General features: G+C 43.8%; 2 protein-coding genes across 2 annotated transcripts; one reads left to right on the top strand and one right to left on the bottom strand.

The window, feature by feature from the left end:
- Positions 1-1,458: 1,458 nt before the first annotated feature.
- On the bottom strand, positions 1,459-23,333 carry jkamp (jnk1/mapk8 associated membrane protein). Its single transcript, XM_080784722.1, has 7 exons — positions 23,024-23,333; positions 20,363-20,463; positions 17,319-17,473; positions 8,403-8,609; positions 7,831-8,012; positions 3,847-3,923; positions 1,459-3,132 (listed from the first exon to the last, which is right to left on the bottom strand). The coding sequence occupies exons 1-7, from the start codon at positions 23,025-23,027 to the stop codon at positions 2,914-2,916; spliced, it is 945 nt and encodes a 314-aa protein (XP_080640848.1). The 5' UTR covers positions 23,028-23,333; the 3' UTR covers positions 1,459-2,913.
- LOC308329126 (zinc finger protein RFP-like) lies at positions 11,083-12,269 on the top strand (the record flags this gene model as incomplete). The annotated part of the gene is made up of 2 exons (XM_080783333.1): positions 11,083-11,174; positions 11,270-12,269. 2 exons carry the CDS (start codon positions 11,083-11,085, stop codon positions 12,267-12,269), a joined length of 1,092 nt encoding a protein of 363 aa, XP_080639459.1.
- Positions 23,334-24,127: the final 794 nt, after the last annotated feature.

The following is a 24,127-nucleotide window of genomic DNA, read 5'->3' as shown; positions in this document are numbered from 1 at the left end:
CTCCTACATACTGTAACATTGTTACACACTTCAGCAGCTTGGATAGCTCCTACACACTGTAGCATTGTTACACACTTCAGCACCCTGGATAGCTCCTACATACTTTCTCTACAAAAAATAAAATACAGTGCCTGCATTTTTTTTACCAGTTGTGGGCGTAATACTTAGCTACCCTTTTAACATTTGATTAATAATCATAATACCACAAAGCACGGACAGGACACAATATGAGCACAGAGCACTCCGCGAGCATATCAAATTTAGAATAAAAGTTATTTTCTTATTGTTTCATACAGTGAGTGAGTCTTATACGTCTCCATACAGCCAGTCCTCCTTTATTCAAGCAACAACACACGAGGCCGCGTTGGGTCATAATGACATCACTCAGCATGCGTTGGGTCATAATGACATCACTCAGCATGCGTTGAGAAGAGATTCTACACGTCTCCATCGGATCAGAACCGTACATGTATTTACAAAGACTACAGGAATACAGTAGATAGAACAGTAGAACTATACATACGTGCACACTATGGGCCAATCTTTATGGTTAGTGTTTTAATAGAATAACCCATAAAGCAGTGCTTCCCAAAGCAGAGCTACCAACCTGCACACACGTTGTGTACCAACCACGCAATTCTAGGCGTATAGACACCTATAGAATTGCGTGGTTGGTACACAAATTGTGTGCAGGTTGGTAGCTCTGCCAAAGTGGGGTCCGGGGACCCCCAGGGGTCCTTGCGTGAGTTCCAGGGGGTCCCCATCAGCTAAATGATAGTTCGGAACCAAATGGACCCTTTATTGAGAGTGTACAGATGTGTACCATTTGTACACTCTAAACAAATGGTTTAAATGAACATTGCTTTTACAACATGAATTGGGGGGTCTGTACTAGCCTGTTTCATGTCAGACTGGGGGTCCTTGACATTAAAGGACCACTGTGGTAGGACACCGTCACCTACTGGACGACAGGTGGTACTGCAGCCTTGGCTTTGAACAAGGCATGTTTCATTTTGGCACTGGGCCACCAGGAGGGAACCCCCGGTGTGTGACGTAAGTTTACGGAATGAGGCTTTGTGGGAACCCCTTTTGGTGTTTTAACATTATGTCACACTTTAGCTATTGAGAAATAGCAGATCTACAAGCTCGTAGGTCTGCTATTTTTGAAATAACGTGAATATACATTCTTTCAGAGCGAACGTTTTTAACTCAAATCTTTGCTTCTGGGCGGGGGGGGGGGGGGTCCCTGGAAAGACATATCTTCAGATGGGGGGGGGGGGGGGGGGCAGTTACAGATATTTTTGGGGGTCCTCGACATAAAATGTTTGAAAACGACTGACATACTGTAGAAACATGGGGTTTTTCAGAAAACTGTTGGAAATTAGAAGGCATTTGTAGAATCGTCCTCTGGTCTGAATGAGTTAACCCATTCTGAACTGGGAACCCATTTGGTGTTTTAAGCATTATGTTATGCTTTAGCTATTGAAAAATAGCAGATCTACAAGCTCATAGCGCGCCACCGAGTGGCGCGCTACGAGCTTGTAGGTCTGCTATTTTTGAAAAATCGAAGAACGACTGACATTTTTTTAGAATCTGATCTCAGGTCAGAATGGGTTAATCAGACCAGTGTGTGTGCAGTGGAAACCTCGTATGAATCTGATCTCAGGTCAGAATGGGATAAACTAAATCAGTTTTAGAGCTGTTGATTATAGATGACACTGTTGATTCTACTGTGCAAAACAACCTAAAAAAAAACAGAACATTCAATAATGTACATCAGGTGATATTTACAATATGTATAACATATTTACACAAAGTATAGTAGAATATACTTTTGAGAAACACAAGACGCGTTTCTGAGACAAAGACAATTGTTTTAAGTATCTCTGAACTTGGCGTCATCAATGAAATGGTGTCTTTTTCCAAGTGGCTGTTTTTTCAAAGTGATTAAAAGGTACAGTATATTATGTAATGGTATAAGTGATCATTTGCACATTTTTTCATAAACCATCTTCTTGGATTTTTGAAGAGGAAGGTGGGTCTTTTGGACAACAGTATACTGGTATGGTATGGTACTAGTGTAAGGGATATTATTGTCTCCACCAGGCCGAAGGCATGGGGAGAGAGTATGTTTTGCACTCACTCAGTCCGTGTGTGTGTGTGTGTGTGTGTGTGTGTGTGTGTGTGTGTGAGAGAGTGTGTGAGAGTGTGTGTGTGTGTGTGTGTGTGTGTGTGTGTGTGTGTGTGTCCGTCCGTCTGTTACCAGCTAATCTCCGGCACCGTTAACCCGGTTGATGACAAATTTTGCACACACACTCCCTGGATGCCAACGATGAACCTCTGCCCCGACATTTTCCAGAACGGCCTGTTATAGCGCCACCAGGAGGCCGACATTTGTAAAAAAACATTTTTTTTTAGATTTTGTCCAAAGAATCCCGCAGATCGTTTACACCACTATCTCTATTCACCTGTTTCCTATAGGCCGTGTGGGTTCCACTTCCTGTCGATTTGATCCAATGAAATCCAAAGAAACTGGTGGTCAGATGACCAACGATATCCAATGACGTCGACAGGAAGTTGGAGCACGCGGCCTATAGGAAAGAGGTGAATAGTCATGTGTGCTCGAGACGGATCCGTCCAACATTTTATATTCCATCCTGATTGGCCACCGAGTGGCGCGCTACGAGCTTGTGTAGGTCTGCTATTTTTTTAAATCGTGAAAATGCGGCACAAATCTTTGGATATATATTCTTTCAGAAGACTTTTTTTTTTTACGTCAGGCCTAAATGGGTTAAAAATAAACCGTTTGGACACGCATGGTTTTCACCTGACAGCGACAATGTACAGTGTGTGTGTGCGTGCGTGCGTGCGTGCGTGTGTGCATGCGTGCGTGTGTGTGTGTGTGCGTGCGCGTCAGTGCCCGTTGCCTCCCTCAGACAGGATGCGGCTGGGCTCGGTGAACCTGGCTGTTGCCAGGTAGAACAGGGCGGGGCATGGCACCAGGGCCAATAGCGGCAGGTCCTGCTCCAGCTTGTCCAATCGGGAGATGGAGACGATGCCGTAGGCGTGCAGCAGCCAATGGCTGAAGAGGACGACCAGACGCTTCTTCTTGGCCACCAGGCTCTTGAAAGACTGAGCGAGAGAGAGAGAGAGAGAGAGAGAGACATTACAATTTACAATTGAGGCATTTATCAGACACTCTTAATCCAGAGCGATTTACATTAAGCAAGAACAAAAAAGCATGGGAATACATCACATAAAAAGCATTTATCATGAAACATGCGTAAGCTAAGAAAGTAACAGTGGAATATCGGATGGATTGGGGGTGGGAAGTGAGGACGCTGGCGTCGACTGTTCGCCGCTTCACCTCCCTATGTATGAATGAATGAACCTTTGTAAGCGCTTTGAGTAGGCACGTAGTGCATAGAAAAGCGCCATAAAAATGCAATTCATTATGATGGGAGTCTGAAAAGGTGGGTTTTCAGACTACGGTGGAAGATTGGGAGTGATGCTGCAGTTCTGACTGCCATGGGAAGTGCATTCCACAGTTTTGGAGCCAGAAGGGAGAAGAGTTTGTGACGTGTGGAGCTCAGAGGAGTTCAGATGGGTCTGAGAGGCTAAATGTCATCAAATGGTGGTTCCGTGGCTCAAATGGGTCTGAGAGGCTAAATGTCATCAAATGGTGGTTCCGTGGCTCAAATGGGTCTGAGAGGCTAAATGTCATCAAATGGTGGTTCCGTGGCTCAAATGGGTCTGAGAGGCTAAATGTCATCAAATGGTGGTTCACACACACACACACACACACACACACACACACACACACACACACACACACACACACAGTACCTGGATCTGGGAGGCGGACATGTACACAGCCAGGGTGACCAGAGACAGAACCAGGATGATGAACGGGAACGCATAATCTGGAGGAGGAACATGCCAAGATACACAATGTTTACCCACTGGAATATCAACCCATTCTGACCTGAGATCAGATTCATACGAGGTTTCCACTGGACACACACACACTGGTCTGATTAAACCCATTCTGACCTGAGATCAGATTCTAAAAATGTCAGTCGTTCTTCGATTTTTCAAAAATAGCAGACCTACAAGCTTCATTTCGACGGGTTAAGCATAATATACTTTAGCTATTGAAAAATAGCAGATCTACAAGATGAAATGATGATTAGGAACCAAACGGACTCTTATGGGTCTGAGAGTGTACAAATGGATTTGGTTCCATTTGTACACTCTCAGAGTTAAATTAACAGTGGTTTTTAAGTGGCGCAACCACTTCTACATCCAGCTTTGTCCGTGTACCTGTTTGTGTACGTACGTGAATGAGCATGAGTGGTGTGCGCATGCGTGAAATTGGAACGAGAGAAGTATGTGACATTGCTGCCACCTGCTGGACGCAAATCAACTGCCTGTATAATGGGAGGTGGACGGCAGCGCGCATGAGCGATCCATAATAAAGCTAATCTAATGGAGCAGAGAGAGAGAGAGAGAGAGAGAGAGAGAGAGAGAGAGGGGGAGGGGAGTTGCACCACTTGGTTCACACAGGTGTGATTTTACAATATAAATTGGGGTACCAGAGATAGAAATACCATTCAATCAGGGGGTCCGTTACATCAAAGAGAAATGGGAGAAAGAACTTTTTTTATCACTCCTAAACTTAAATCAAAACCGCTTGGAATATCCCAGTGGTGCTGGAGAGAAACTGTGGAGAGGTAGATGTAAATCACTATCATGTTTTCTGGGGTTGCTCTGAAATTATCAACCTTTTGGAAAAAATGTCACAGAGAAATGACAGGAGATTCTGGGCTTTCAAATATTAGATTCTTGTTTGATGCTATAATTGGGAGATTTTACCAGATGAAATTATGGGAAGTGACAGGTATCTGATGAAAATCTTTCTGGCTGCAGGGAAGAAAGCCATTACACGGAAATGGCTACAGGTTAGATCCTCCTTCCATAGATGAATGGCTCCAGATAAGTCTCAGAAATATTCGACATGGAGAGAATGACTGCTAATTGGAGATTGAAGAGAGAGTCTTTTGAAAACAAAATGGGAAAAATGGTTTGATTATACTACTGAACAACAGGTGAGCTAGGAACCAGAATGTTTGGCTTTTATTTATTTTTTGCTTTGTTTTGTTGTTATTTTTCTCTGAATGTAAACAAAAGATATGATCCTTGAATCCTTGACACAGATAATCATGTTTATGATACATAGATGCTTATATTTCTAGAGGGTGACCCCATAGATGGGATGGTAACCGATGTTATTTATTTTCTTTATATACGGTACTTTACTGTCCAATATTATTGTGTGTGGGTGTGTGTATGACTGTGAGAGTGTGTGGGGGTGTATGCGTGTGAGTGTGTGTGTGTGTGTGTGTGTGTGTGTGTGTGTGTGTGTGTGTGTGAGAGTGTGTGTGTGTGTATCTTTTTTTTTTTTTTTTTATCCCACGATTTTGTAACCCAGTTTTTCTTTTTCACCCAGTGCCAATTATCTAAGTCAGTGGTAACCAACCTTTTCAAGCCCAAGAGCCCATTTTATTCCCAATTGTAAGCCAAGATCTACCACTAAAACGTGTTAGAAAAAACACTTGTTTTGTTGCTATTTCTGACAGGCTCAATGCATGTGCACACATCCACACAAAGACTAAAGCTTAAATTAGAATAAATACTTATAGTAAGTTATATTATCAATGTCAAATAATATTAAGACAAATTAGAAATAATTAGTATTAGAAATATTTTGTTTCTCATTTCAATGAATATTCACATTGGCAGATGTTCAAATGACATAGGCATAACATGACCATATATATTTGCACAGATATGGTGACATACTCTCAGGGTCAGCCCACCTTTAATGAGACTGCTGTGACTGCACTTTATCTGCAAGCGTTTTGAAATCTGGTTCATATTTAGTGATTGCCAGTCTGAGGGTGTCATTAAGATGTGAGTCAGTCATACGAGTTCTAAACTTGGATTTTATTATTTTCATTTGTGAAAAGGCCATTTCACATAAGTACGTGGAACCAAAGTATAGGCATGCAGCTTCAGTGCACACGACACAATCAGGGGATACTTCTCTGCTCACAAGAGACCAAAATTCCTTCTCTTTAGCTCTGACCTGCAGGTGACAGTCACTTACTAATCCAATAATCTCCATTTAAATATCTGAAGTTAATGCAAACACATCCTGCATTTTATCGGACAGCAGTTCAATGACAGTAGGCTCAGTAAAGAGGAAAGGGTTTGATACAAAAGCAGCTACTTAATTGACTCATGCGTTGTACTTCAACAGGTTTTCATATTTCATATTTATCATATTTTTTGCTCTGTGTGCGTGTGTACAGAAATCAAACTGTAGCATTGATTATTGTCACGGACAGAAGTCATTCTTTCCCTATGCATATGCCCTGGAGTGCACTCGGCTATTAGTTTGCATTGCAGACTGGTATATTCAGAACGCGCCTTTAATTAAAAACCAAATGCAGCTGTGTATGTGGCTCTCAGCGTGCGATACCCCCCCTCACCTCTGTGCTGGAAATATAACGTCTGGGTTTCCGAGGCTACATCCATGCTGACGCAGTGACTGTCCTGTTTCTGGCTAAGCTTTACGCGCAGGGCACATGAACCTCTCCGTCTCCAGTCAGTGCTGGTTGTTGTTTATTTGCATGGCTCAGAAAATGAGTAACAAACTAAAATGAGAACGTTATCGAGTTGTTGGAGGAGGAGGAGGAGAATAATAATGTTATATTTGTTATTGTGTTCTCGGGCTGCTGTGCTGCGTTGCTGCTGCGCTGTGTGCCAACCACATCATCATCTTTTCATTTTGACATGATTCACATGAAATAATAATCCTGCACCGCGTGTAGCGTTTGGTTTCATTAACGCGACAAAATAGCCTACAGCTGCTGCTGCCAAAGATACCAAAGATTGGACAGTGCTACGCAACATGGAAGTAACACTGACTCGAAGCCGTTTATAAATCAGTCAGTGAAGTCAACTTTTCACCGCCGTTTAGTCGGTCATGAACGAACGAATCAAAATAACTAGTTCTTTTTGGTGAACGAAACCGATCCGGTCACTTCCGTGAACGATCCGTTCAAAATGCAAATGACGGGGAATCGCCCGGCTGCTCTTCTCATTCAGTCAGTGCGAGGCTGCGAGACGGAGCAGCCTGAAAGGCAAGCATTTGCATTCCAATGGGTCTGACACTTCGCGATCGACTCGAAAGGTTCCCGCGAGCTACCGGAAGCTCGCGAACCCCCGGTTGGTGACCCCTGATCTAAGTAATCCTGGGCGCTACACTTCCTCTGCCAACCTGGGGGGGGGGGGGGGGGGGGGGGGGGCAGCGGACTGACCTCATGCCTCCTTCTATGCATGAGGAGTCCAGAAGCTGCTTCTTTTCACCTGACAGGGGGGAATTTCCCCGGCCGGACGTAGCACGTGGAAGGAAAACGTTATTCCGACCAGTTATGCTTGTCTATTTCTGTTCATGAAGAATGAATAAAATGTAAGTTGAAAAAATCAGAGGGTCCGTAGTATAATGTGTGTCAAACTGGGGGGGGTCCATGAAATGAATATGTTTCGGAATCACTGCTAGAGACGTAAAAATCCTCGTTGAAAAGTTCGTTTTTTTGATACAGTAATAAAAGTCCTTACATTATCACGTCACTGTCATCTGAGGACCCCCCCCCCCCCCCCCCCACTGTGAGCTTGTAGATCTGCTAGACTAGAGGGTACTCACAGAGCAGCCCCCCCCCCTCCCCACACTGTGAGCTTGTAGATCTACTAGAGGGTACTCACAGAGCAGCCCCCCCCCCACGGCCTGCAGCACGGTCAGGAGGGGGAAGAAGTAGAGAGCTGCGTAGATGCTCTTGAAGCGGTCCGACTTCCCCAGGCCGCACGCGATCCTCTTCACCAGGAGGGGGCGCAGCAGCATCATCAGCACCAGGCACAGGGCGTAGTAGATGAGGACCATGGTGTAGCTGAACACACACACAACCACGTTAACACAACCACGTTAACACACAACCACGTTAACACACAACCACGTTAACACACAACCACGTTAACACACAACCACGTTAACACACAACCACGTTAACACACAACCACGTTAACACACAACCACGTTAATACAACCGTTAAAACTGACAGTTAATCATAGCAAAACCCAGAACATGCATTTCAGACAAATCAGAACAAAGAGGAGTGGTTTTCAGTTCCAGCTAGGAGAACACAAATTACAGTATGTTGAAAATTACAAATATTTGGGTCTTAACTTGGGAACCCCTTTTGGTGTTGGCATTATGTTGTGCTTTAGCTATTGAAAAATAGCAGATCTACAAGCTCAGTATACATCACAAAGTACTCACAGGGGGTACACGGCCTCCTGCGTACAGTGCAGCGTGGTGACGTAGTCCGGGCTGGGGTTGTACAGCATGGTGTACCAGTCGGAGAGCATCTGGACGCGACAGGACCGAACGCTCAGCATGCCCAGAGGCTCGCTGACCAGCAGGGTGACCACGCACGCCGCGCTGCACTCCAGCATGGCCACGACATGCTGCAGGAGGGCACTGGAGCTGAGAGGGTTAAAATAAAACACACAGAGCACTGGGGGTGAGACACAGAAAAATAGAAAAATGTAAAACACGGTTGGCAAAAGAGCCTTTCTGTGTGGAGTTCACATGTTCTCCCCGTGTCCCCTATAGGGTAGGTACCCTCACATGTTCTCCTCGTGCCCGCTAGGGTAGGTACCCTCACATGTTCTCCCCGTGTCCCCTAGGGTAGGTACCCTCACATGTTCTCCCCGTGTCCCCTATAGGGTAGGTACCCTCACATGTTCTCCCCGTGTCCCCTAGGGTAGGTACCCTCACATGTTCTCCCAGTGTCCCCTATAGGGTAGGTACCCTCACATGTTCTCCCCGTGTCCCCTAGGGTAGGTACCCTCACATGTTCTCCCCGTGTCCCCTATAGGGTAGGTACCCTCACATGTTCTCCCAGTGTCCCCTAGGGTAGGTACCCTCACATGTTCTCCCTGTGTCCCCTATAGGGTAGGTACCCTCACATGTTCTCCCCGTGTCCCCTATAGGGTAGGTACCCTCACATGTTCTCCCCGTGTCCCCTAGGGTAGGTACCCTCACATGTTCTCCCCGTGTCCCCTAGGGTAGGTACTCTCACATGTTCTCCCCGTGTCCCCTATAGGGTAGGTACCCTCACATGTTCTCCCAGTGTCCCCTAGGGTAGGTACCCTCACATGTTCTCCCCGTGTCCCCTATAGGGTAGGTACCCTCACATGTTCTCCCCGTGTCCCCTAGGGTAGGTACCCTCACATGTTCTCCCCGTGTCCCCTATAGGGTAGGTACCCTCACATGTTCTCCCCGTGTCCCCTATAGGGTAGGTACCCTCACATGTTCTCCCCGTGTCCCCTATAGGGTAGGTACCCTCACATGTTCTCCCCGTGTCCCCTATAGGGTAGGTACTCTCACATGTTCTCCCCGTGTCCCCTAGGGTAGGTACCCTCACATGTTCTCCCCGTGTCCCCTAGGGTAGGTACCCTCACATGTTCTCCCCATGTCCCCTAGGGTAGGTACCCTCACATGTTCTCCCCGTGTCCCCTATAGGGTAGGTACCCTCACATGTTCTCCCCGTGTCCCCTATAGGGTAGGTACCCTCACATGTTCTCCCCGTGTCCCCTATAGGGTAGGTACTCTCACATGTTCTCCCCGTGTCCCCTAGGGTAGGTACCCTCACATGTTCTCCCCGTGTCCCCTAGGGTAGGTACCCTCACATGTTCTCCCCGTGTCCCCTAGGGTAGGTACTAGGGATGCCGCCGAATAATCGATTTTTCGATTATGTGTTGCCGTCCCCAAAAAAAATATTTCATAATCGAAAATATATATATATTTTTTTTTAATAGTTAAAATATAGGCTAATAAGTAAGGCTGCATGATATATCGAACATGTACCTTCATCAGAGTGGAGAATATAAGTATAAATCAAGTTGAGCAAAGCCACTCTTCTCTGCCCCTCTCTCTAACAGACACAGTTAACGATCGCTTGTTAAGTGCCTGCCAGACAGACAATCAGATGAAATGAAGGCAGGTGTAGAGTAGAGTGTAGACTAGTGAACTGAACACGTTCTCTTTGTATCAAGTAATACATACCAGTCCTTTATGAAACTACGGTACTTCTCCCCAAATCCAAATGGATTTCATTTTCCATCCTGAATGGCACTGAGAAGATCTCCACAAAGGTTTACTCATCAAAACTGATTATAAAACTGTAACCATCAAAGCATGCACTCAACATATAATGGTTATGTGACCATGGCATGTGCATAATATAAAATCTTAAAAGTTTATCTGATATATTTATCTGATATTGATATTTATTTTGGGGGGGTGGGGGGGGGGGTCGATTAATCGATTATTAATCGCCAGAGCTTTAGAATATTCGATTGGGCAAATGGTCACCATGTGGCATCCCTAGTAGGTACCCTCACATGTTCTCCCCGTGTCCCTTGGGGTAGGTACCCTCACATGTTCTTCCCGTGCCCGCTAGGGTAGGTACCCTCACATGTTCTCCCCGTGTCCCCTAGGGTAGGTACCCTCACATGTTCTCCCCGTGTCCCCTAGGGTAGGTACCCTCACATGTTCGATCGAAGCGTATTTGCCGTAGGGCTATGCCAATGGCGTTAAGGGTAGCATAAAATGAAAGGCTTCCATTGACGTACATTGAGGTCAAGGGCGCGGAGTGGGATAAGTTATCCAGACATGAGAGAACTCCATGTTTGAGCATGACTGACGTCATGTTTGATGAGGTCAGATTTCAGTCAGCTTGACTTAAAAGCTGATTACACAGAGTCTGAGGATCATTAGTCAAAGAGAAGAGAGAGATACAGACCTTTAGATAACTTAATATTCTGCTGTAATAAAGTCATAAACATTCCTGAATTGTATAAAGAAAGACATCCCAGGTTGACGACACCCTGTGACCACGAGTTAAGAAACCTATAAGAGACAAAACGTATCTATCAATAGTTTTGTTGCTGAAATGGTTCGTCCGTTCAGGTATCACGAGTGGAACGAAGAATATGCCAGAAAGACAGAGGCTGAAATCCAGCAGATGATCCAGGAGAGACGAGGGTAGATTCAGGAGGTCAAACGCTCAGTGGAGCTCAGCAGGAAGGATGCAGACACAGAGATAGAGGACAGTGTGAACGCTCAGTGGAGCTCAGCAGGAAGGATGCAGACACAGAGATAGAGGACAGTGTGAAGGTCTTCACTGCTCTGATCAGCTGTATTCAGAGAAGCCAGGCTGAGCTCATCGGAGTGATTGAAGGGAAGCAGAAAACAACAGAGAGACAGGCTGAAGGCTTCATCAAAGATCTGAAACAGGACATCACTCAGTTGGAGAAGAGAAGCTCTGAGCTGAGCCAGCTCTCACACCCTGAAGACCACCTCCACCTCCTCCAGAACTTCACATCCATCAACGCCTCTCCACCCACCAAGGACTGGACAAAGTTAAACGTCCTTCAGCCTTCATACGTGGGGACTGTGAGGACAGCTGTGGCTCAGCTGGAGAAGACACTCAGTCAGGAGATGAAGAAGCAGATGGATGATGTTGAGATGAGGATGATGCAACGATATGAGGTGGATGTAACTCTGGACCCTGATACAGCACATCGCAGACTCATCCTGTCTGACGATGGAAAACAAGTGAGTGATGGAAACGTATGGAAGATTCTGCCAGTCAACAAAGAGAGGTTCTATCCATTGCTCGGTGTCTTAGGAAAACAAAGCGTCTCCTCAGGAAGGTTTTACTATGAGGACCAGGTTGGAGGGAAGACTGCCTGGACAATAGGAGTGGCCAGAGAGTCCATCAACAGGAAGGTAGTCAACATCACACTGAGTCCCAACGATGGTTACTGGACTATAGGGTTGAATATTAGAAATGAGTACTGGGCTAATGCTGACCCTGCTGTCCTCCTCCCTGTAAGAGAGGGGCTCCAGAAAGTGGGAGTGTTTGTGGACTATGAGGAGGGTCTGGTCTCCTTTTATGATGTGGAGACCAGAGTCCATCTCTACTCTTTCACTGGCTGCTCCTTCACTGAGAGACTTTATCCATTCTTCTGTCCAAGTTTGAACCGTAACGGTTTAAACGCTGCTCCTCTGATCATCTCTCCTGTCAACATGGACGCTGATCTCGGTGGAGACGGAGGGAACATGTCCCCTCCGTGAAATTAATTTAGAGATATTTCTGGAAAGATATTCGGTATGACCTGAAGGGACAAAGACGAGGCCGCTCTACATTACAGTTGTAGTACTTTGCAGCTGACAAGTACATTGGAGTTGTTTTACTGTGTACTATACTGTGTAGTACATTGGAGTTGTTTTACTTTGTACTATACTGTGTAGTACATTGGAGTTGTAGTACTGTGTAGTACATTGGAGTTGTACTACAGTGCGGCTGACATGCTCGTCCAAACCTCCAGCTATGTGGACATGAAATCATTTAAAAACTTGATAACAAAAAAATAAGCTGACTCCACATAAATACATAAAAATAAAAGATACATTAAAATGAATAAATAAAATAAAAGGTGCATTTCAGTGCAGTACGTGAGCCTCACACAGTACACCATGGTCCTAATTCTTCAAAAATGAAGTGGCGGAAAAATATTTAAACGTATTTATCCTGGCGTATTTATAACGTGGTGTCGCCTGGTTAGTTGGAACATCCACACCCATTCTACACCATATAAGGCAACAGGAAATCTCGAAATACGTCATCATAGCCGGCACAGAGGATTTAAACAGCGCGATGAGCTTGTAGAGTAGTTCATTTTGACAGGAGGTTCTCTGCACAGACAGATCTTCAAGCAAACAGCGCAAGTTATATGTATACAATTAGAAACGAAACTTGCCAACTTGGCACGCTTTGCTTCACTCCTTGTTAAATGTCAGAACGTTAATAAGTTAACTGATATGTTACAGTTACTTTCACATAATGAGAAAGAAGTTAATTTGTACTGTTCACCACACGACCAAATGCTATATTATTACAACTCGGCAATGATAAGCCCTTACTGATGAATTATTATTATTATTATTACTGATGAATGCACTGCAGGGTTTTAACAAAAAGAAAGAACACTCGCCCACAATAGATATCAGAGCTGAATTGATTCATGCGGGGAATGGATTAATATCATCTCACTGTCATCTGTCTGAATAGATTAATATCATCTCACTGTCATCTGTCTGAATGGATTAATATCATCTCACTGTCATCTGTCTGAATAGATTAATATCATCTCACTGTCATCTGTCTGAATAGATTAATATCATCTCACTGTCATCTGTCTGAATAGATTAATATCATCTCACTGTCATCTGTCTGAATAGATTAATATCATCTCACTGTCACCTGTCTGAATAGATTAATATCATCTCACTGTCATCTGTCTGAATAGATTAATATCATCTGTCTGAATAGATTAATATCATCTGTCTGAATAGATTAATATCATCTGTCTGAATAGATTAATATCATCTCACTGTCATCTGTCTGAATAGATTAATATCATCTCACTGTCATCTGTCTGAATAGATTAATATCATCTCACTGTCATCTGTCTGAATAGATTAATATCATCTCACTGTCATCTGTCTGAATAGATTAATATCATCTCACTGTCATCTGTCTGAATGGATTAATATCATCTCACTGTCATCTGTCTGAATAGATTAATATCATCTCACTGTCATCTGTCTGAATAGATTAATATCATCTCACTATCATCTGTCTGAATGGATTAATATCATCTCACTGTCATCTGTCTGAATAGATTAATATCATCTCACTGTCATCTGTCTGAATAGATTAATATCATCTCACTGTCATCTGTCTGAATAGATTAATATCATCTCACTGTCATCTGTCTGAATAGATTAATATCATCTGTCTGAATAGATTAATATCATCCCACTGTCATCTGTCTGAATGGATTAATATCATCTCACTGTCATCTGTCTGAATAGATTAATATCATCTCACTGTCATCTGTCTGAATAGATTAATATCATCTCACTGTCATCTGTCTGAATGGATTAATATCATCTCACTGTCATCTGTCTGAATGGATTAATATCATCTCACTGTCATCTGTCTGAATGGATTAATATCATCTCACTGTCATCTGTCTGAATGGATTAATATCATCTCACTGTCATCTGTCTGAATAGATTAATATCATCTCACTGTCATCTGTCTGAATGGATTAATATCATCTCACTGTCATCTGTCTGAATAGATTAATATCATCTCACTGTCACCTGTCTGAATAGATTAATATCATCTCACTGTCATCTGTCTGAATGGATTAATATCATCTCACTGTCATCTGTCTGAATAGATTAATATCATCCCACTGTCATCTGTCTGAATAGATTAATATCATCTCACTGTCATCTGTCTGAATAGATTAATATCATCTCACTGTCATCTGTCTGAATAGATTAATATCATCCCACTGTCATCTGTCTGAATAGATTAATATCATCCCACTGTCATCTGTCTGAATAGATTAATATCATCTCACTGTCATCTGTCTGAATAGATTAATATCATCCCACTGTCATCTGTCTGAATAGATTAATATCATCTCACTGTCATCTGTCTGAATGGATTAATATCATCTCACTGTCATCTGTCATCTCACTGTCATCTGTCTGAATAGATTAATATCATCTCACTGTCATCTGTCTGAATAGATTAACATCATCTCACTGTCATCTGTCATCTCACTGTCATCTGTCTGAATAGATTAATATCATCTCACTGTCATCTGTCTGAATAGATTAATATCATCTCACTGTCATCTGTCTGAATAGATTAATATCATCCCACTGTCATCTGTCTGAATAGATTAATATCATCTCACTGTCATCTGTCTGAATAGATTAATATCATCTCACTGTCATCTGTCTGAATAGATTAATATCATCTCACTGTCATCTGTCTGAATAGATTAATATCATCTCACTGTCATCTGTCTGAATAGATTAATATCATCCCACTGTCATCTGTCTGAATAGATTAATATCATCTCACTGTCATCTGTCTGAATAGATTAATATCATCCCACTGTCATCTGTCTGAATAGATTAATATCATCTCACTGTCATCTGTCTGAATAGATTAATATCATCTGTCTGAATAGATTAATATCTCACTGTCATCTGTCTGAATAGATTAATATCATCCCACTGTCATCTGTCTGAATAGATTAATATCATCTCACTGTCATCTGTCTGAATAGATTAATATCATCCCACTGTCATCTGTCTGAATAGATTAATATCATCTCACTGTCATCTGTCTGAATAGATTAATATCATCTCACTGTCATCTGTCTGAATAGATTAATATCATCTCACTGTCATCTGTCTGAATAGATTAATATCATCTCACTGTCATCTGTCTGAATAGATTAATATCATCTCACTGTCATCTGTCTGAATAGATTAATATCATCCCACTGTCATCTGTCTGAATAGATTAATATCATCTCACTGTCATCTGTCTGAATAGATTAATATCATCCCACTGTCATCTGTCTGAATAGATTAATATCATCTCACTGTCATCTGTCTGAATAGATTAATATCATCTGTCTGAATAGATTAATATCTCACTGTCATCTGTCTGAATAGATTAATATCATCTGTCTGAATAGATTAATATCATCTGTCTGAATAGATTAATATCATCTCACTGTCATCTGTCTGAATAGATTAATATCATCTGTCTGAATAGATTAATATCATCTCACTGTCATCTGTCTGAATAGATTAATATCATCTCACTGTCATCTGTCTGAATAGATTAATATCATCTCACTGTCATCTGTCTGAATAGATTAATATCATCTCACTGTCATCTGTCTGAATAGATTAATATCATCTCACTGTCATCTGTCTGAATAGATTAATATCATCTCACTGTCATCTGTCTGAATAGATTAATATCATCTCACTGTCATCTGTCTGAATAGATTAATATCATCTGTCTGAATAGATTAATATCATCTGTCTGAATAGATTAATATCATCTCACTTGTCATCTGTCTGAATAGATTAATATCATCTGTCTGAATAGATTAATATCATCTCACTTGTCATCTGTCTGAATAGATTAATATCATCTCACTGTCATCTGTCTGAATAGATTAATATCATCTGTCTGAATAGATTAATATCATCTGTCTGAATAGATTAATATCATCTCACTTGTCATCTGTCTGAATAGATTAATATCATCTCACTGTCATCTGTCTGAATGGATTAATATCATCTCACTGTCATCTGTCTGAATAGATTAATATCATCTGTCTGAATAGATTAATATCATCTCACTTGTCATCTGTCTGAATAGATTAATATCATCTGTCTGAATAGATTAATATCATCTCACTTGTCATCTGTCTGAATAGATTAATATCATCTGTCTGAATAGATTAATATCATCTCACCGTCATCTGTCTGAATAGATTAATATCATCTCACTGTCATCTGTCATCTCACTGTCATCTGTCTGAATAGATTAATATCATCTGTCTGAATAGATTAATATCATCTCACTGTCATCTGTCTGAATAGATTAATATCATCTGTCTGAATAGATTAATATCTCACTGTCATCTGTCTGAATAGATTAATATCATCTCACTGTCATCTGTCTGAATAGATTAATATCATCTCACTGTCATCTGTCTGAATAGATTCATATCATCTCACTGTCATCTGTCATCTCACTGTCATCTGTCTGAATAGATTAACATCATCTCACTGTCATCTGTCTGAATAGATTAATATCATCTGTCTGAATAGATTAATATCATCTCACTGTCATCTGTCTGAATAGATTAATATCATCTGTCTGAATAGATTAATATCATCTCACTGTCATCTGTCTGAATAGATTAATATCATCTCACTTGTCATCTGTCTGAATAGATTAATATCATCTCACTGTCATCTGTCTGAATAGATTAATATCATCTCACTTGTCATCTGTCTGAATGCCATGTGGAGAATGGATTTGTTCTGATCATGGACACGTCACACGTATAGCATATAGCTATTTAAAAGTTAAAACTGACTGGCCAAATTGCACGCGCTGATGCCATAATGTGGATTTATAGGGCGAATTAGCCCTCGTGACTGCTGTCTGTCTGTCAGACCGGCATGTCTGTGAACCATAGCTAGTATGGTGCGTGTGCCTACCTCTTCTTCCCCGAGTACCACTCGATGAAGAACCAGTGCAGCACCAGGGGCAGCATGGCCATGAAGCCCAGGTACAGCCAGTCATAGAGCTCTGGAGACTCGCTGCAACGCTCACACACCTTCTGGAGGTTACTGCGCTCTCCTCTGGGGCACACCTGGGGGAAGAGAGATAGAGAGAGAGAGAAAGAGAGAAAGAGTCAGAATCAGTTCCATTGATCACATTAGGCTCGGGCAATATATCGATATTACCGTTTACTGCGATATTTGAAATCAATATCTGTAATATCGCGGAGTATATAAATAATACCGAATATACCGAATTTTACCGTCATGTAAATATATTTTTTATTAAAAAAAAAGAATATTCTTTTAATAAACATCTAAATTACTGTACGTGTGTGTCTGTGTGATGAATGTACGAGTATTTCATTTTAAACAACTATAATCTGCCTAATATCTTAGTGTCTATGAGGGTTTCGCCAACCGCACCCAGGCTATGGGCACTAATGGCGCAGACGAGAGAACACGCCTCCCCAGCGGGAATCGAACCCAGGACCTTCTCGCTGTGAGGCGACAGCACTACTAACTGGTCATCGAACCCAGGACCTTCTAGCTGTGAGGCGACAGCACTACCAACTGGTCATCGAACCCAGGACCTTCTAGCTGTGAGGCGACAGCACTACCAACTGGTCATCGAACCCAGGACCTTCTAGCTGTGAGGCGACAGCACTACCAACTGGTCATCGAACCCAGGACCTTCTAGCTGTGAGGCGACAGCACTACCAACTGGTCATCGAACCCAGGACCTTCTAGCTGTGAGGCGACAGCACTACCAACTGGTCATCGAACCCAGGACCTTCTAGCTGTGAGGCGACAGCACTACCAACTGGTCATCGAACCCAGGACCTTCTCGCTGTGAGGCGACAGCACTACCAACTGGTCATCGAACCCAGGACCTTCTCGCTGTGAGGCGACAGCACTACCAACTGGTCATCGAACCCAGGACCTTCTCGCTGTGAGGCGACAGCACTACCAACTGGTCATCGAACCCAGGACCTTCTCGCTGTGAGGCGACAGCACTACCAACTGGTCATCGAACCCAGGACCTTCTAGCTGTGAGGCGACAGCACTACCAACTGGTCATCGAACCCAGGACCTTCTCGCTGTGAGGCGACAGCACTACCAACTGGTCATCGAACCCAGGACCTTCTCGCTGTGAGGCGACAGCACTACCAACTGGTCATCGAACCCAGGACCTTCTCGCTGTGAGGCGACAGCACTACCAACTGGTCATCGAACCCAGGACCTTCTCGCTGTGAGGCGACAGCACTACCAACTGGTCATCGAACCCAGGACCTTCTAGCTGTGAGGCGACAGCACTACCAACTGGTCATCGAACCCAGGACCTTCTAGCTGTGAGGCGACAGCACTACCAACTGGTCATCGAACCCAGGACCTTCTAGCTGTGAGGCGACAGCACTACCAACTGGTCATCGAACCCAGGACCTTCTAGCTGTGAGGCGACAGCACTACCAACTGGTCATCGAACCCAGGACCTTCTAGCTGTGAGGCGACAGCACTACCAACTGGTTATCGAACCCAGGACCTTCTAGCTGTGAGGCGACAGCACTACCAACTGGTCATCGAACCCAGGACCTTCTAGCTGTGAGGCGACAGAACTACCAACCGGTCATCGAACCCAGGACCTTCTAGCTGTGAGGCGACAGCACTACCAACTGGTTATCGAACCCAGGACCTTCTCGCTGTGAGGCGACAGCACTACCAACTGGTTATCGAACCCAGGACCTTCTAGCTGTGAGGCGACAGCACTACCAACTGGTTATCGAACCCAGGACCTTCTCGCTGTGAGGCGACAGCACTACCAACTGGTTATCGAACCCAGGACCTTCTAGCTGTGAGGCGACAGCACTACCAACTGGTTATCGAACCCAGGACCTTCTAGCTGTGAGGCGACAGCACTACCAACTGGTTATCGAACCCAGGACCTTCTAGCTGTGAGGCGACAGCACTACCAACTGGTCATCGAACCCAGGACCTTCTAGCTGTGAGGCGACAGCACTACCAACTGGTCATCGAACCCAGGACCTTCTCGCTGTGAGGCGACAGCACTACCAACTGGTCATCGAACCCAGGACCTTCTCGCTGTGAGGCGACAGCACTACCAACTGGTCATCGAACCCAGGACCTTCTCGCTGTGAGGCGACAGCACTACCAACTGGTCATCGAACCCAGGACCTTCTAGCTGTGAGGCGACAGCACTACCAACTGGTCATCGAACCCAGGACCTTCTAGCTGTGAGGCGACAGCACTACCAACTGGTCATCGAACCCAGGACCTTCTAGCTGTGAGGCGACAGCACTACCAACTGGTCATCGAACCCAGGACCTTCTAGCTGTGAGGCGACAGCACTACCAACTGGTCATCGAACCCAGGACCTTCTAGCTGTGAGGCGACAGCACTACCAACTGGTTATCGAACCCAGGACCTTCTAGCTGTGAGGCGACAGCACTACCAACTGGTCATCGAACCCAGGACCTTCTAGCTGTGAGGCGACAGAACTACCAACCGGTCATCGAACCCAGGACCTTCTAGCTGTGAGGCGACAGCACTACCAACTGGTTATCGAACCCAGGACCTTCTCGCTGTGAGGCGACAGCACTACCAACTGGTTATCGAACCCAGGACCTTCTAGCTGTGAGGCGACAGCACTACCAACTGGTTATCGAACCCAGGACCTTCTCGCTGTGAGGCGACAGCACTACCAACTGGTTATCGAACCCAGGACCTTCTAGCTGTGAGGCGACAGCACTACCAACTGGTTATCGAACCCAGGACCTTCTAGCTGTGAGGCGACAGCACTACCAACTGGTTATCGAACCCAGGACCTTCTAGCTGTGAGGCGACAGCACTACCAACTGGTTATCGAACCCAGGACCTTCTAGCTGTGAGGCGACAGCACTACCAACTGGTCATCGAACCAAGGACCTTCTAGCTGTGAGGCGACAGGTTGTCTGTATACTCACCCCACATTGCGACCCGTCGATGGTTCCGTTGATCAGCACTCTGCCGCAATACAGGCCTGGACAGGTGGAGCTCATAGCCACACCCACTGCCACGCCCATAACTACATCACATGACACAGAGAACAGGTAGGTTAGGCCACACCACAGGACAGAGGACATGTAGGGTTAGCTTGGAATAAAGAAAATTTTAATCTCAAGACTAGAACATGTAATAATGATGGTTTTTTTAGGCCAACCGGCAGAAGAAATCGTGACATTTCTAAGACCATGATTCATGTTTCTGGAAGACGCTTCTAAAACTCGTATTTTTATATTGCTAGTTTCGATCACTTCAAATACTCTTTCATCTTAAAATAACTAAATGACCGAAAACAGTCGATCTACAATCTCACGACGCGCTGTGAGTGAACTCATGTTCCACAACCGACAAGGCATTAAAGGAGAATTCCATACTAAAAGGCTTTCTTACCTTTCTTTGTAGTTGTTACGTCCCCACCAAAGAGGTCCAGGTGTTATTTTGTGCAAAAGCTCCTTATTGGCTGTTCCCCCTACCATAAGCCCTAAATGAATTGCATTGAATTGAATGGGGCTATGGGGTGTTGTGCTAATTCGCTTATTTCCATCGCTCAGAATTATAATTTCTTTGTATATATCCTCTCTTCATAATGTAAATAATATCCCAAGCGGCAACACTTTACTACTTCTTTCGATGGAAATAAGCGAACTAGCATAACACCCCATAGCCCCATTCAATTCCCATTCAATGCAATGCAATTCATTGAGGGCTTATGGTAGGGAAAATAGCCAATAAGGAGTTTTTGCACCAAAAAAACACCTGGACCTCTTTGGTGGGGGACGTAACAACTACAAAGAAAGGTAAGAAAGATAAGAAAGCATTCTAGCATGGAATTCTCCTTCAACCACTAGATTACTTTTGTCCCACGTCTCAATCATAGTCTGGATTTCCGGTGGTGATGTGACGCTCAGTGACGTCATGTTGTAGTTCGGTGGTCACCTCAGTGATGTCATGCTGTAGTTCGGTGGTCACCTCAGTGATGTCATGTTGTAGTTCGGTGGTCACCTCAGTGACGTCATGTTGTAGTTCGGTGGTGGTCACCTCACCACCGAAAATCCAGACTAATAAATAACGCTTTAAGGCTCATTCATTCATAATCTGGATTTTCGGTAGTTATGTGACCACCGAACTACAACATGACATCACTGAGGTGACCACCGAACTACAACATGACATCACTGAGGTGACCACCGAACTACAACATGACATCACTGAGGTGACCACCGAACTACAACATGACATCACTGAGGTGACCACCGAACTACAACATGACATCACTGAGGTGACCACCGAACTACAACATGACATCACTGAGGTGACCACCGAACTACAACATGACATCACTGAGGTGACCACGAACTACAACATGACATCACTGAGGTGACCACCGAACTACAACATGACATCACTGAGGTGACCACGAACTACAACATGACATCACTGAGGTGACCACGAACTACAACATGACATCACTGAGGTGACCACCGAACTACAACATGACATCACTGAGGTGACCACGAACTACAACATGACATCACTGAGGTGACCACCGAACTACAACATGACATCACGAGCCGCGGTGAAGAGCAAACCACCGCCACCGCTCCAGCCCTTCTCTCTGTTCTTACTCAACGTTATTTCAGCTCCGGTGGTCACCTCACCACCGGAGCGGTGGTCACCTCACCACCACAATCCAGACTATGAATGAGCCTTTAGACAGACAGACACCTTGACACACACACACACACACACACAGTGCTGTCAAAGAAGTCTATGAAGCAAGGGGTCCCTGCTTCATCTCTCTCAGCTAAGTGGTCCTTAAATTGGCCTTAAAAAAACAGCATGACATACCCCATGTTTGCATCATTAGCATGTTTATAATCTGTTTATAATCTGCTTTTTCCCTTGTTTTTATGAACAGCATCATCTGATCCGAGTTATAAACGTTCTGTAAAACTGTGTGATCACTGATTACAAACAGCTATATTGTAGATAATAATTTGGGCATATACTAGTATACAACATGTCATTATTTCACAGTATGTATAGAATGGGTACATTATATACATTTCAAACGAAAGCACAAGTCAATATAAAAAACTGCTACTTTGTGGACGAAACCATGTTTACGTCAGGGTCCTCCATTTTCAATTCATTACAACAATGAATCATATTCACGACAATTAAAGACGTACTGTACAGTGTACACTTCAATGTGTCCCATCAGTTACATACATAAAAGGTGTGACATCATAATGTGCATTTTATTATTATGATTATTATTATGATGCATCAGTGAGCACTGAGTCACCAGCGTTGGCTCAAAACGAAGCTGGACTGAATAGCAATAAAGCAACACGATTAGCATCGTAGCTAACGCCGATTCACGTTACAACCAATGGCTTGAAAAACACAGCCGCTAGTAGGCTAGCCAGCCAGCTAGCGAGCGAGCTAGCCGCTGTCAAAGAAACACATTATTATTATTATTAAATAAACACGTTATTATAGAACAAAACAGCACAATGATAATGTCATAAAACAGCACTAATAATAATAATACAAATAATAAGTTACATTCAACTCACGCATTGTTGTTTTTACACTGAACGGAGATCCTTGCTGAAGAATAGGAGGGAAGAAACCACCACTTTATGGTTGCAACGCAACGCCGCCTCCTACCGGGCGTGTGCGCGCATTACACGCACGCAAAGAGACTCAGGATAAAAACGACGTTTGAATCGATTCCTCTGATCTATAAAACACGCGCCGTGTGTTTTTTACCCCACGGGGCGCTATGTAGATCTGATGAATGACTTTAAAAAACACATTAAACGGCTCCTCTGTTGTCTCGAGCGTTCTGGGAGGTTTGTTATTTTTTTACTCAACACTCCGCCATCTTGGATCACGAACGATCACGTTGCCGTGTGACGTGGAACCGCCCATTCTCGCGGGACTTTGCTGCCGCTGCTGCCGAATGCAGGAGCAGATCTACAAGTTCACAGCGCGTCTCGTCCGCGACTTGCTGTGAGCTTGTAGATCTGCTCCTGCATTCGACGCGCGACACCTCCACACGACGGAGCACAACTTCGTTTAAAACGAATTTGTTTAAAACAATATATATATCTAATATCTATAATCTAAAATAAATTAGAAATGTGCATTTAATGTACTGTATTATAATACATTAAAACTGTTGGTTGGTGGTTTTGTATTAAAAGTAGCCTAGTGTTTCCATTCATGCTGCACGTTTTTACCGTCGCTCTCATTTTCTTCCCATGCTCCTCTACTCGTGCCATTACGGTACGGGTGCTCGGAGAGGACAGGACAGGCGGGAGTTTCTTTTTCCGTGTGTTTTGGGTATTGGTTGCCTTAGAAACTGTAAACTCTGTTTGCCTGCTGGCTGCTGAGACCAATTTGGCATTGTTACGTTTATTCCACATGCCAACACGGTCCTTCCACTGCACATCATTCAAATAGATAATGTAAGTAGAGAACATGACACCTCAACACATGAAGAATGAAGGTGTTCGTGATGAAAGCAGTGCGTGTTATTGTTTTTTTTACAATGAAATAGCCCCACGCCACGGTGCACGTACTGGACCAAAGGCTAGTATTATTATCTTTCTAGCCACTAAGCAGAGGAGTGCACCTTTTCATTCAGACCAACAGAAGTCAACTTGAATAGCTTA

This window comes from Protomyctophum bolini, assembly GCF_963924005.1.
Source record: "Protomyctophum bolini genome assembly, chromosome: 15".
Taxonomy (NCBI): domain Eukaryota; kingdom Metazoa; phylum Chordata; class Actinopteri; order Myctophiformes; family Myctophidae; genus Protomyctophum; species Protomyctophum bolini.
The sequence above is the reverse complement of the archived record's forward strand: the minus strand, read 5'-3'. Positions and strand labels throughout refer to the sequence as shown.